The sequence below is a fragment of the Plectropomus leopardus genome, chromosome 24 (assembly GCF_008729295.1).
Source record: "Plectropomus leopardus isolate mb chromosome 24, YSFRI_Pleo_2.0, whole genome shotgun sequence".
NCBI lineage: Eukaryota > Metazoa > Chordata > Actinopteri > Perciformes > Serranidae > Plectropomus > Plectropomus leopardus.
The window spans coordinates 886,074-900,768 of record NC_056486.1 but is presented as its reverse complement, the minus strand read 5'-3'; the positions used below and the strand labels follow the sequence as shown (position 1 = coordinate 900,768).

Sequence of the window (14,695 nt, the reverse complement as noted above, 5' to 3'; positions counted from 1 at the left end):
TTAACTTTTACCAAAAAATCCTTTCACCGAATTAAAAAACATACATTATGTGACGCTCACTGATGTTTCTTATCTAAATATTCACATCCGCTTTCTTTGATATTCAGATCACGGCTCTGTCCAGCAGCTGCACCTCAGCCTGTCATTTGCTCCTGTAATACCAAAAAACTCGCTGTAAAAGATTCACTAATTACAAAATAATAAGAAAAGGAGAAAACTGTCAACACTGAAGATTATGAGGAAACTTTAAGAAGACTTAAGGTTGTTTTGTGCAAACACTTTGATTTTAAGGAAACTTTAACTCGGATTTTAAGGAGAATTTTAACTTAAGGCATTTTGTGCACTAATAATTATAAGCCCTCAAGTCAATCTCAGCTGGTCCACAACAACACTGTCAATATAGAAACTGTCTGTGCTGCAGAAAAAGGTGGAGCACTTGCATATTACAGTGCTTTAAAAATCACTTAAACAATTTAAAGAACAAAAAAGATCTATTTTGTTGTGCTGGTATAGACACTTTTTTATGCTTTTTCATGTTATTGTGGAATCAAACTGCTGAATTAAATCCCCATTTCATTGCTTTTTTTTTTTTAATGTTAATTAAGTTAATAAATAAGTTTGAGGAATTATCCTTCACAGTCCACCAGTAAAGAGCAGTAAATATAGTGCACAACGCTGCGAGGTGAGTTTGATTCAACCACCTCTGAGGCACAAACGCCACCAAACACACCTCCAAACTTCCCTTTGCTAAAACCGTCCATTAAAACAAGTCGTGTCTGAGTCTTAAATGAGAAAAATGTGAATATTTTAGGATCTTTTTTGGCCTAATTTCAAGCTAAATGTTGAAAATAAATCCATATAAATACAGTGTTTGATCAAGATACTGACTCATTTCTAAAAAGTACCTGTCAACACATTTTCAGACTGAACTCGAGACAAACCGACTTGTTAGGACGGATATTTAAAGCTAAAGTAAATATTTCCTAAGTGAACCGTCAGTGTGTGTGTTCAGCTGTAAACGCCGGGTTTTCCGCTCCTCTGTCTGAGGACGGGTGCGTTTGGTCGTTGTCCTGTTTACAGTCTGTTGGTGGCGGGTGGGTGGTGTTTGGTTGTGTGGGTGTTTCTGTGCCGTCATCAGTCGAGTTTCTGTGTGACGTCGACATCGCCTTGTACTCGGCCGACGCCTGCTCATTAGGTACCTGGCAACGAGAGGAACAAACAGTGATGGCGGTTGTCAGGCAGCCAGGTTTGGCAACAACATGGAGGAATATTTTTCCATATAACTGTCTTAAATTTAACCCTTTGAAACTTGAGCAAATTGGCTTGATTTCTTTCCAAAATTAGCGAGAAATTTGATCTAAATTTAAAAAAAGAAAATATTAAGAAACAAAAACAAAATGAGCTAAAAAGACACAAAAATAAAAAAGAAGTGACATAAAAGAAAACGAACAAAATGACCTCGCAAATCAGAAAAAAAGGAAAAAAACAAACAAGAACATAACCTGAAAGTTCACAGATCAAGAAAAGGACAAAAAAAAAAAAAAAAAAAAAAAGAACTGAAAATTAGCCAAAGATGGGGGGTAAAAGATAAAGGAACTAACTTGAAAAGTGCTAAAATATTATCAATTGTTTTCTGGACATTTTCCTCTCTTAAAAATACATTTCTAATAACTGTATCTCCCTCTCCTTAATCAAATAAAATAAAATTAATCAGTTCATTTTCTTATCTCCCTTTTCTTATTTATTGCAGTTTGCAGGGCATTTCTTGCTAAGTAACTTACTGCCTTTTCCCCCAGATTTTAAAAGATACTAAATTATGTGTTTTTCAGGTTTCAAATGGTTTAATGCATGTGAAAGGAGTCTGAACACAGCAGCACAGGAAAACTGACGTGATTCCAGGTTTCAAAGAGTTAATTAATTATCCAGAAACACAGGGAGGAGCTAGCTGATAAAACTTGCTTAGTGTCTAGCTACAAGTCAAAACATTAATGCAAATATGTTAATGCAACTAAACAACTTAAGATTTTAAAAACAGACTGACTTCCCTTCATCTGCTGCTCTACTCTGACCTCTCAGGAGCCGAGGACCTCCAACGTGGCGGCGAGAGGGCGGGGTTGGGGGGGGTGACATCAGCGGGGGAGAAATGAAAGCATGCATGCACCTCACATGATGTCATGCACGAAGGCGGGGGAGGTTCGCAAACACGTATGCATGCATGTACACGCCCACACAGGTAGAGATGAGTCACTGCTATCACCGCATGCATCAATACACACACACACGAAGAAGCCTTCGACGCCCACCCCACCCCCGTACACACACACACACACACACACACACACACACAGTAGTTTTCCATCAACCTTTGCACGCGAAAAACGTCTCACCTTTCTTCAGTGTGAGTGTGTGTGGGCAGCCAGTTAGAGGAGGAAGCGTCAGAAAGTTCAGGTTAGTGAAAGTCAATGAAACATTTCGCCATTCAGCAATTAAAGTAGCAACAGATGGAAATTATTCTGAGTATAATTATAATTATTATTATTAGTTGATGACCACAGCAGTGGCTCCAGCCACACCAGTCAGTTTTTCAGTTTTCTACACAAAACCTTAAAGTTGTAGTGTGCAGGATTTAGGGAAATATTGGGCAGAAATAGATGAATATATTATAAGCATGTTTTCTTTCATGTATAATTACCTGAAAAATAAAAATCATTATGTTTTCGTTACCTTAGAATAAGCTGTTTATATCTACACAGCGAGCATTTCCTCCACTGTCCGGTTGGACAAACCAAACATTAAATCTTGACAGTGACATTTGTGTTTTCACGTCGACCACTGTAGTTTAGAAGCCCCGCCGGGAAAAAGCGTCGTTAAAACACAATTTTTTAATGTGAAACTGCATAATTTAGTGTATTTATCGCTTTAAATAACGTGGTCTGCTAGTTTTTAGAGGAAGAGACCTCTGAGGATAATTCAGCGGTAAAAAATGCCGTCCCAGAGTTTAAATATAACTTTATGGACTTGTGAGGGACAAGTCCCGACAGTCTTCAAAGTAGTGTCCAAAAGTATAGTTAGTTAACTGCAGTTAGGTCTGCAACAATTACACATCAACTGACAAAATAAAATTAGGTAAAATTAACTAGATCAAAATGACTGAAACAAAACTAAATACATTAGAAAATTACAATTAAAATTAAAAAGAAAACTATTAAAAAAATATAAATAAAATTTGAATTAAATTATTCAAAAAATTAAAATAAATTCAAATGTATTAATTCAGAAAATAATTTAAAGACAAATATATGAATAAATAACATAAAAATATAAAAAGGAGTAAATAAATGTATAACATTAATACAAAGGTAACTAAATAAAGAAGAGAATATAAACAATATATAAACAAATATAAATTTATATCACATTTTACAAATAAATGCCGACATTTTTTATATTACTTTGGCACATAATGGCATTTAACTTATTTATCAAGTTATTCATTTATTAAATAATTTGAATGACTTATTAATTAATTATTTTGAATATCCTTCCTCCATACAAGGTGGCATGCCCACATCCAAAACATACTCAGTTTACTGACATAAATGACAAAACTGTAAATCTGCATTTGAGAGGCTAAATCCTGAGTGAGTGAGTGGATAAATTATACCAAACTAGTTGCCAACTGCAGTAACTGAGTCTTTTTTTGGGCTTTGGTAAACCTTTTTGAAAATAATTCACTGCTGTTTAGTGTGGAAATGTCTTACTACTTGACTTTGCGGCCCCAAAATCCAACTAATTATGTTGTCACAGAGAAAAAAGACTCCCTGTCCATTCTAAAATTGACAAAAAATGGAACTGTGATACAGATGGGTGGAGTAGAAGAGGTTAATTTCACACCTGTACGTTTTTGGCTTTGCATAACTCTGTGTATATTTACGTTTTCTGTATTGTTACTCCTAACAGCGCAACTCAATAAACTAATAAAAAGTAATAATAAAAGTAATAAACTAGAGCTCATGTATTAGCATTAGTATTATTAGTGTCAGCAGGAACTCTGGTGTTTTTCTTATTTGTTCTAAACGTGTTTTATTTGTAATCTTGTTTACCTGAAGCGGTTGAGTCTCTGTAGGCGGTCCGCCGCTCTTTGCCAGGTTCATCATCTCCTTGATCTGGACGATGGCGAAGGCGATGGTGACCCAGGGGGCGCCGGTGAGCATCCAGGCCGGCTTGGTCACGTCCTCCTGCTCCACCTGGTGTTTGGTCTTTTTGATGGGCAACGCGGCGACCTGGCGAGCCGGGGCGGGGCTACCGGTGGCAGCTTGGTTCTGCACCAGGTCGATGGTGGCGATGGGGACGGGGCTGGAGGGGACCGGGATGTTCTCTGCTAGCATTTTGTCCTCTGAGGACAGAGGAAACATCTTTTAAATTCAATTAAAATTTTTATGATTTAAAAAAAATATTTTTGTTCTATTTAGTGATTGATTGTTCTATATATATATGTATGAGTCATGTGATTTAATGACTGTTAAGTGAAAAAAGTTCAATAAAGTATTAAAAAAGTCTGCTTAGATTTTTTTCACCTCAGAGAAACCAAAATATTACTTAACCTGCAGCAAAAGCATCAGAAAGCAAAGACACCAACAGTACACTTTAGTTCAGCTGCAGTTCTGTCTGTCCACATTAATGTCCTATAAATGAATGTCCCCACCTTTCCCCTCAGTCTCTCCGGTCAGACACTGGATGAAGGCGAAGACGAGGAGGATGACGAGGGAGGCCATGCCGATTCCTCTGAACGTTGCTGCAGCACCTGCAGAGAAAACAGGAGGAAAACTGTGTTTACTCAAATCCTCAAATCCTCAAGTATTAATATCTCAAAGCTTTTTTTGGGGGCTGGAATAATTTACAATTTCAAGAAAATTTTCTTAAAAAAATTTCTGCAGTAAATACAGCTTACATTTCATCCCGGTTATCTTTTTTCAGTCCCATTATAAAACAATAAATGCACCATAAACCAACTCGTAAAAAGGTATTTAACCCTTAGGGACTGTTTGGCTCATTGTATGTGTTTTTCAATCTTCATTTTTTGATAATTTTGGCTGTGTTCATGCATATGGTGTAAATTTTGGCAAACTGTGTATTTTTGTTTAATCTTGGAACGTCCAGCTCTACAATAAGTCTAAAATACACAGTGGAAACTAAATTGTTGCGTTCATAATGTTAAGCGTAAAAAAATGCTCCATTGAAAGCGTCGTGTCGTACCGAAGTAGTTGACAAACACTCCTCCCACCATGGCTCCGCAGCCACGGCCCAGGCCGAGGTGCAGGCCCTGCAGGATGCCCTGCGCCGACGTCCTGAGGGCCGGAGGGACCGCTGCGCTCAGAAAGGAGATACAGGCGGCCCAAACTGAGGCGTGAGTCACACCTGGAGGACACACAGGGAAATAGCCTTTATCTTTCACTTAAATCTCCCTGATGATTTTGAGGACGACACTGCTCTCAGATCATTAAAAACACAGATAAATGAGATGACGACCAAACGAATACAGCAGAGACATCAACATCTCATTTAACTGAGCTGGTTGTGTCTCTGTAAACTGGTTACAAACAAAAACCTGTGAAGTCGTACGTGTTAAATCTGCAGCTGTAATGTTTGGAAATTGAGAGAAATGAGCGACCTCTTTGTTGTTGAAAGTAAAATGTGTAAAATGGCCCTTCTGCACAGACTTTGCCCTCGACTGAGATCTCGCATCTTTGAGGGAACAGCTGAGAGTCTCCACATTTGTCTCTGAGTGTTTTGGCTCAAATCTCAGTGGTAAAAATCACACTTTGTTTATCAGGGTTACTGAAACTGTGATCACAACATAGTGAAAAATGATTCAACAGGGCTGTCGTTATTAACAGGGACTGAGCACTGCTTTGTTTAAACCTCCCTTAAAGCACATTACTTCTTCTTTAAGGTTTGGGGATTGTTCTTTGTCTTTTGGACCCCAAACACTTTCAGATTTTAAAGAGTTATGTCACACTGGAGGCACGGCTTTAGTGTCACTACAGTCATCCAGTATAATTATATGCTGTATGTATCTTTTCAGATCACTGCAGTGACTCAACATCAGTAAAAAAAAAAAAAAGAAGAAGAAAATGGAGCTACGACAGTGACAGTATGTTTGTATGTATGACTGTCGGTTTAAAGTAAATTATACTTTCCATGCCTCTCCCACCACCCACAGCAAAACAGACAAGTGACAAGAGTAAAAAAAAAGAAATTAAAAAAAAAAAAAATAAAATAAAAATAAATAAATCTGAGGATTGTCGGGAGAAACACTTCAGAATACATAAAAACCCCACACTTAAAATAATATAAATTTCAACACCTGTTTTATCTCTTTTTTCACTGTTTGATATTATTGTTCATAAAAAAGAAAAAAAGATGTCTGTTGCACATGTGCTTGTGAACCTCCACTGCAGCCAGGTGCCTCTCACTTCAAGACTGATATACAGGTTAATTACAATTAATCAAAATAATCAAAATATCTTTTTTTTTTTAACAATTTTCCTTCTGTTTGACTGCTATTATTTAAGGCCTTTATTAGAGCTGCACTGGCATACATTAATGAGCCATTATAACAAGAAACTGCATTAGAGAAAACTCCAAACATATTTTACAAACATTACGCAGTTTGTCCACCAGAGAGCAGTGATATGCTGATTTTTTTCTGATGTAAAATATCTTGCCGAGTTCATATCAAGTGCACTATTTAGACTATGTAAATCCAAAAATGTTGATATTTGTGTCTAGCTAAAAAATCCAGTATTTGTCAGTGTGCGGGTTTTATTTACTGTGCAGAATTAGGACAATGATGGATGGCTCTGTTGTGGTCAAACACCTGAAAACAAACAAGCAGCAAACTTTAGAGTATAGAACTAGTTTTTACTTGTTTGTTCTGTGAGGCGTCGCTGTTTTCTCAGGGCGGACATCTCAAACAAACCAACCAGACTCCGACAGAAGCTGCTCCCCCTGATCTCTTTCCTACAGATTACGATCTATCCACTTCAGTTTGATCACTCCGCTCATTATAGGCCAATAAATCCAACGTGATTAAGAAATTATTAAGACATTTATATTTATAATTTTTCTACAAAGAGGTTGTTTCGGGTGAAGTGGGGTGCCGGGGAAACTTTGTGATTGTTGTGAATGACTGGTGATAACAAAAAAGGCTGAACTGTCGGCAGTCGGAGGAAAAAGGCCGCCTGATAAGCGTCCTGTTGGACAAACACAGCCACTTCCTGCCCTGTCCCCGGGGTCCTAGCGTCCACACAATCCCTGCAGACAAAGAAAGGTTACCTTGAAGGACCTCCATGGGCAGGACTGTCCAGGCGTTCTTCAGGTACGAGATGTACAGGTAGCGAGCTGTGTTGCAGGCCAGGCCGATGTACAGCACCCTGAGAGGGAAAGATGGAGAGGAACGTAAATACAGGACTCTGTGTGAAATTATACCTAAAGTGAAAAAATTAAGCTTGTTAATTGCAGTTTGTTTCAATGATACCACATAAGCTGACAGCAACAAATAGTGAAAAATCATTGTTAGAATTACAGAGCCCAAGATTGCATGGGACAGAGGGTGCCAAAAAATAAATAAATATATACATAAATAAAATGAACATGAAAATAAATGTTAAATAAATAAAAATGAACACATTTCAAATTTAATAGAATTAAATTAACACATAATAAATTTACCAAATATACAATATATACATTTAATATATATTTTCAACAAGTAAAAAAAAATAAAAAAAACACATTCAAAATGAATATACATCTAAAACACATTTTAAACAAGTGAAATAAATGCAAAAAAAAATAAATAAATAAGAGAATGAGAGTGGAGCGAACATTCGGAGACAACAGCAGAGCATGAAATGGGAGCGGACAGACGGAGACACCAGCGAAGACACTGGCGGAGAACGAGAGGGGAGGGGACAGACAAAGACACCAGCGGAGACAGTGGCGGAGAACGAGAGGGGAGGGGACAGACAGCGACATCAGCGGAGACACCAACGGACAATGAGAGCTGAGCGGACATGAATGGAATGCGTTCTATCATCATTTTATCGACGACATCTCATATTTCAATCGAGGAAACGTTATTTCGTGATTGATATTATTATCGTTTAATCGCCCAGCTGTAGGTACATTAAAAAACATGTTTATTCATTTTTCGAGAAATGTGTTTATTTATTATTTTGGCAGCTTGTGTCCTCTATTCAAGGGGATGCATAAACAGTCCAAAACTGGAACATACTCAATTTACTAACATATAAGAAAAAAGCAAAGATTTAAATCTTTATATTTAAAAAGCTAGATACAGTGATTGGTTCTTCATCTTGAATTTTTTTTATAAACAATAAATTAAATGTTAAATAAACAGTAGTTAGTGAGCTTTTGTAGGTTTTCTGTAAAACTTAAAAAAAACCCACAAAAACTTCTTAAACACCTTTGTTTAGTGTGGAAAATGTCTTTCACTTTCTGACTTTATCTCCCAAAAATCCATGTTATTATGTTGTCACAGCTAGCTGACATTTTCAGTCATCCCTGTGCTGTTGTTTGGTGAACGTCTTTCTTCTTAACAGGACAAACAAGCAAGTCAAACAGATCTGAACAGGACACACCCTCACAGCGTTCATCACCAGACAGGATTACTTCAGTGTTTGTTCATTCAGAGACGGTTTGCTGAGCACACAAACAGATAGGACCGATAAGGCACAGTCGCGGATCTCTCACGAAATGATTTTAAATCTTATTTCCTAATAATGTGAGCATTTTGGACGAGTTCGACACAGGACACCTGCAGCCTGTGGTGCATCCTCTCCTCTATAAACGGATGGTGAGATGCTAAAAACCTGCAGCTGGCAGTTTGTTTACAGGAAGGGAGAAAGTGCGTTTGTATCAGAGTGTCACTTCCTCTGAAGACTGAACAACATGAAAAAAAGAAAGAAGTGTGAGATTAACGTGCTGCACACTGAGACAGCAGAAAAAACAGTTCGCAAATGTCACTTTTATTTTGTAATAGTTCTTATCTATTATTTGATTTCTTAAGTGTCGGGCAACAGTTGTTTTGCAATCAAAATATATTGTTTTAAATAACTTTTTACATGCACTTTTTTACAGATAAAATACCTTGGAAACATTTATCTTTTAAGCTGATCCAGTGAATTTAATACCATTTCTTATAATGATATAATAAAGATATTAAGCCTGTGAAACCTGAAACCGGTGACATCACTTTTCTTGTGCTGCTTTCAGATATATTGCCCTAGGTATTTCATAATTCTTTAATGATTATTTCTTCCTTAAGATAGCTTTAAGATCATTTTCATATCATATGTTACTAATTTTTGGGTAATTTGCAGGACCTTTTCCTGCCAAATTATTTCCCCATATTTTTAAAAGAAGTCAAACTAATTTGTTCAATGGCTTTAACAGTTTGTGAAATGCATCCGAAGGCAGCACAAGAAAACTAACGTCCATCAAGCGTTCAGAAAGTCGATTCGGGAGTTGTGTCAGAGTCAACAGCAGAGACTTTAAGTGTTATCTGGTACAGAGCTGCAGCTGAAATCTAACACCACGCTCTCAAATGTCCCCGCTGCCCGTAAGGTCCGACCCTGAATTCAGTCCGACAGAAACCCCCCGAGCATCAATGACAGCTTTGTCTCAGACGTCCACTGTTCTCACTGCTGCTGCTGCAGAGGACAGATTAACTGCTCAGGCTGAAGCACAAAAAGACGTCCTTATTAACTGTCTGAAGTCTGTAATTATCAGGCTGTACTGGAAGCAAATAATGTTGCTAAAAATGAGGAGATTAGTATTGATTTGCAAGATTGACTGGACATTTAATCTGACTTAAAACACATTTTTACACAAACTGGTTTAAAAGTACTTTCATGACGTCTTACCTGATGTGTCCGACCAGCTCGATGAACTTGTGGCTGGTGAAGTAGGCGGCGAGCTCGGAGATGTGGCTCAGGACGGAGCAGACCCCGAACAGCGTGGTCGTCCCCTTCAGGTCCTCCAGGTGCCAGTACAGGAAGCTGAAGACGAAGCCGTAGCCGAAGCCCATGAACCAGGCAACGAACAGGACGGAGCTGTAGCGCACGCTGCAGAGGAGCTTCAGGAGGTCGCTGTAGTGGAACTCTTGAGTGGCGTCAGGGCTGACGGCGTCCGCGGAACTGGACTCAGGTGATGCTCTGGGGCTGCCCGGGTCCTCCACCACACCCTCTGGGATCTCCTGCCGGTAGTTGCCACCTTTTTCAAAGTAAAACTGAGTGGCGACGATGAACGCCAAACCCATCAGTACGCCAAAGACGATGAAGGCGATCCGGTAGTTGTGCAGGCGGAAGTCGGGCACGATGCAGCCAATGCCGTCGATCACCACGGTGAGGTGCGTGTGGTCGATCCAGATGCCCACCAGCAGCATGGCCAGACCCCAACCCAACGAGCCCCACATCCTCTGCAGGCCGTAACGGTCCCGAGCTTTACCGAGGTACTGCAGGGTGACGGTGTCCACAATGGTGACGGCGGGGGCACTGAAGAACTCGCCCACGATGATGACGAGCAGGATGAGCAGAAAGATGCTCTCCACCTGGTCCTTGTTGTAGATGATCTGGTACTCCTTCTTTTTGGTCGGAGCAGGAGGCTTCGTGGCTGTAGTGGTGGAGTGGGTCGTGTTTGCTATGATGGTGGTGTTTCGTATGTGGAGGGTGATGTTTGGCGTTTGCTGGGTGGTGTTCGCTGGCTCTAAAGGAGCTGAAGTGGCGTTGACGTCCACGCTTCGCTCGTACCTGCGGCGCACGCTAAAATAGGATGCCAGGATCTCAGGGAGGTCTAGATAGCTGCGGCGACTCCTGGTGCGGTTTGTGGAGTTGCTCGGCTCTGTGAAGTTACCGTACAAGGGAGTCGTCGTCATAGGCACCACCGTCGTGGGTGGAATGGCGCCTTTCTCCTCACACTTCATCTCAGCTGGTTGGACGAAGCCGATGCCGCAGTTGAACACCAACCAGCAGAAAACAGAAAACAGCAGGACTATTTTGCCTTTTTTGAAGCGGTCCGCCACCACGCCCCAGAAGGGGGCGCTGCAGAACTCGATGAAGTAGCGGATGCCGACGAGCAGCCCGCTGCGGCTGGCCGACATGCCGAGCTGCTTGTAGTACACGGCCAGCAGAGGGTGCAGCGAGCCGTAGGCGGCGTAGAAGAAGAAGTAGAAGACTTTGGAGATGAGGAGGTGGCTGTTGATGCGGAGGCACATCCTCTCGCAGCAGTCTATCGAATCTGGTTGAGAAGTCGCCGGCTGCTCAGGCGGCGTGTCCGAAGTGGCCGGTGGCGTCGCAGGAACACCCCCGGGCTGCTCCATGGACAAAGTGTTGAATGGCTCGGCCAACACATACTTCCTCTTGTGCTCCTCTTCGTCGTCTGTCAGGATGGCAACCTTGTCGTCCGCTGCCATATCTGAAAGATAAGAAAATGAGGAGTAACGTTCAATAACCAAATGATGCTTAATTTACTGTCGGCTCTGACAGACACAACAATTTCTGTCAGGAAACATTCACTACTGTGAATAAATATAGCTGTCAATCATTGAAAATCCAGGTGATCCTCTCTTTTAACCCTTTGAAACCCGAATTCTTTCAAAAACATGAGGAAAAGGTAACGAACAATGAAAGAAAAAATGACCCAAAAGTTAGCAAGAAACAAGTAGAAAGTAAAAGAAAATTTACTTAAACTTTTTTTTAAAGAAAGAATAGAAAGACAAAATAAAACAAACAAGATAATCACCCAGAAAAGTGTGTAAAAACTTTAAAAAAAGAAAAAGATAATAAAAAGAAAAAGAAAGAAATCAGAATACATTTAAACATTATTTTAAATATGTAATTATGAGTTATTAGTTTTTCCTAGCTTTTTTCATTTTTCCCTCCCTTTTTAAAAATAATTTCTTGCAGTCTGTGGAATTCTTCTTACCACGTTGTTCATTGCCCTTTTTGCCCTTTTTCTGAGAAATCAAACCAATTTGGGATCAGTGATTATATAAATACTTGTGAAAGGTGTCTGAAATCAGCACAAGAAAAGTGATGTGAAAGCAAAAGAGCCTTACAATGATTCACAATGTATTTCTGTCTCCAATCAATACCCCTCTTCATCTGGCATTAATCAAACAGCCAATACTAATATATACAAATAGATCTCTCTTAAGAGGAACATTTGGTGAGCTTTAGATATTGCACACACAGCCAATAAATCCCTTTTATAGTTAGTGATTTGAAGCATGATTAAGGGATTTTACAGAGATTTTAAATGCCCTAAATAGAGCGGCTAATTATAAAAATACATACATAGAACAAAACTTAAACCAGGCAAACAATCTTTGTGTATGATAAGTATTTGTTCTTCTTTACTTGTTAACACAGTATGAAACCCACTTTTAGATTTGTGAAACCTTCATTTTATATGTGAAAACAACAAAAAATTAATTTCAGACCACATCAATCGAGGTCACATTAAAATAACTATACTAGATTAATGAGTAGACGCCACTGGCTGTTTGACATGTTAATCTCTAATTCACTCTGAAATTTAATCAAACAACTCTGGAGTCATAGAGCCGTTAAATCACTCCTCTGACCGTGTTTTGTTAATTGTATAAAGGTTACACAAATCTGACACTGCGTTTAACTTAACAGTGCTTTAGGGACAAAGGCTTCTGTTATCAAAATAACTAAATAATAGTAATAACTGTATTTATAAAGCACAAGCTTAAGCACAATGTTCTTTAGATGAAGATTAAAAGATTTACATAATTTAAAAAGAATCAAATATCAGAGACCCATGAAGCCTTCTCCTCCTGTATAACAACAAAATTAAGATCACATTCAACATGTCATTTTAAATTTCACCCAAGATAAACTGTTTATACAAACCCCGTTAATAAAAAAGAGCTTTAAATTCTGTGCACCTGCATACATGGCAATGGCATTTAGAAAAATAAAAAGAGAAAAAACACTGATTTTTTCCAAATACAGAAAGTCATTTTCAGTGTTTATCTTTATTTATTTTTAATTTTAATAAGATGATGAAGGGGGGTTTATAAATTTCCCCCGAGTAAGTCACAGAGGCTCAAAAAAAAAAAAAAATTGTAGCTGTAACAGCCACTCCACCTCTGATAAATACAGAACAGTCCCTAAGTATAACGTTCTTAATGGTGGTCGAGATGAAAAAACAAAACAAAACACTGAAACTGGCTTTTTTTGGGTTTACATCAGCAAAATAAAAATGATAAAACTCTGAATTATGTGGATACCCAGTACTATATCACAAGAACATTAAAAACTGAGAATCAAAGCATTGGTGATCAATACAGACTCACAGCATCTACAGTACCGGTGAAGTCAGTAGGACGGCCGCAGGAGGTCCTCGGACCCGCCTTTGAAACCCGTCTGTCCGTCACTGACTGACACTGAGGGTCCTATGCGGAAGTCATTGTTATCTTGAACAAAGGCAGCTTATTTCAGCCTTAAAACAAACCAAATAAAATACATTGAAATGTAAATAAATGAAGCTAATTATCCAAAATGGCGCCACAAATTAAAAATAACACAGTAAACCGGTTAAACAGGCTGAAAATGACTCCAGCGTTACACCTTATGCCATTTATCCGCTTGTAACCCAAATTAAACTCTTTAAACACGTTCGAAAACGTGAAATAAAACACACAATTTAAACATAATTTATTTTTCTTACCTGCTCAGGTCACCGCTCCCATTAAACTATGACTGCGCAGTTTCTGTTGAATTTCTCTCTCCTTTGTCGGACATTTTTTCACGCAAAACCGCTCATAAATATGACTTTTAATTCTCGGATAATGTTTACGTTTAACCGTAACGTGTTTGTGTTTTTATTTTAATGTAAATTTGAAGTTTTTCTCCGGCTTGGCTCTCTTTGTATTGAAGACAACAGCAGCTCGTCAGACCGGAGCTCCCACCTGTCCCGAAACCAACCGTCAACTCCGCCATTATGGAGCCGACTGCTTCCGGCCCCAGCCTCCAAAATAAAAGCCACTGTCACGTTACTTTGTGCTGATCTGCAGAAGGATCTTCCGCTGATTAAAAATGTAATTTTTCACCCAAAACCAGTGAGGTTTTTGTCAAGTTAAATTCACGAATTTTTTAAGACCCTTTCAATGCCACTCAAAATTAAATCTAAGACAATTTTTGCAATAACCCAAATTGCAATGCCATAAAAAGTCAATAAGATAACTTAGATTAATAAAATCCTATTTCCCATGTAGAATATTTAAGACTGTTTCCAGATTAATATAAGGCATTGCAATACCTATTAACCCATGGAAAGCTGGGCAAATTTCATGGAAAGAAGGCAATGAGCAACTTAAGAAGAAATTGGCTAAAAATGAGTAAAAAGTACAAAACATGTACCTGAAAACTAAGCCTCCCTTTTGGAATAATTTTCTAAATCTAGTAATTTCTTCAAATTTGTGAGACATTTCCTGCCAAGTTGCTCACTGCCTTTTCCCCATGTTTTTATTTTTTTTATTTTTAAGAAATCAAGCCAATTCTTCATGGTTCAAAGGTTTATATATGTGTGAAAAGTGTCTGAATCCAGGTTTGAAAGGGTTAAGGCCTCATTTTTGGAT

General features: G+C 38.8%; 1 protein-coding gene across 3 annotated transcripts; it reads right to left on the bottom strand.

Moving 5' to 3' along the window:
* Nucleotides 1-571: 571 nt before the first annotated feature.
* LOC121962761 (major facilitator superfamily domain-containing protein 6-A-like) lies at nucleotides 572-14,041 on the bottom strand. 3 transcript variants are annotated; one of them, XM_042513052.1, is made up of 8 exons: nucleotides 13,786-14,041; nucleotides 9,951-11,499; nucleotides 7,339-7,436; nucleotides 5,257-5,418; nucleotides 4,706-4,804; nucleotides 4,104-4,396; nucleotides 2,388-2,391; nucleotides 1,110-1,199 (listed from the first exon to the last, which is right to left on the bottom strand). In XM_042513052.1, the coding sequence occupies exons 2-8, from the start codon at nucleotides 11,495-11,497 to the stop codon at nucleotides 1,192-1,194; spliced, it is 2,211 nt and encodes a 736-aa protein (XP_042368986.1). In that variant the 5' UTR covers nucleotides 11,498-11,499; nucleotides 13,786-14,041; the 3' UTR covers nucleotides 1,110-1,191. The 3 variants fall into 3 exon arrangements, with proteins under 3 accessions (XP_042368983.1, XP_042368985.1, XP_042368986.1); XM_042513049.1 differs by lacking the exon at nucleotides 2,388-2,391 and having other exon boundaries at nucleotides 572-1,199; XM_042513051.1 differs by lacking the exons at nucleotides 2,388-2,391; nucleotides 13,786-14,041 and adding an exon at nucleotides 13,412-13,530 and having other exon boundaries at nucleotides 572-1,199.
* Between the last annotated feature and the right edge of the window lie 654 nt (nucleotides 14,042-14,695).

What these genes read in the sequence shown, in the direction of transcription:
- LOC121962761 (XM_042513049.1), bottom strand. Translation starts at nt 11,497, where the DNA reads ATGGCAGCGGACGACAAGGTTGCCATCCTGACAGACGACGAAGAGGAG. An exon ending in GCCCATGGAGGTCCTTCAAG is followed by an intron (nt 5,419 to 7,338) that starts GTAACCTTTCTT and finishes TGTGTCCTCCAG; the next exon opens with GTGTGACTCACGCCTCAGTT. An exon ending in AGTGTTTGTCAACTACTTCG is followed by an intron (nt 4,805 to 5,256) that starts GTACGACACGAC and finishes TTTTCTCTGCAG; the next exon opens with GTGCTGCAGCAACGTTCAGA.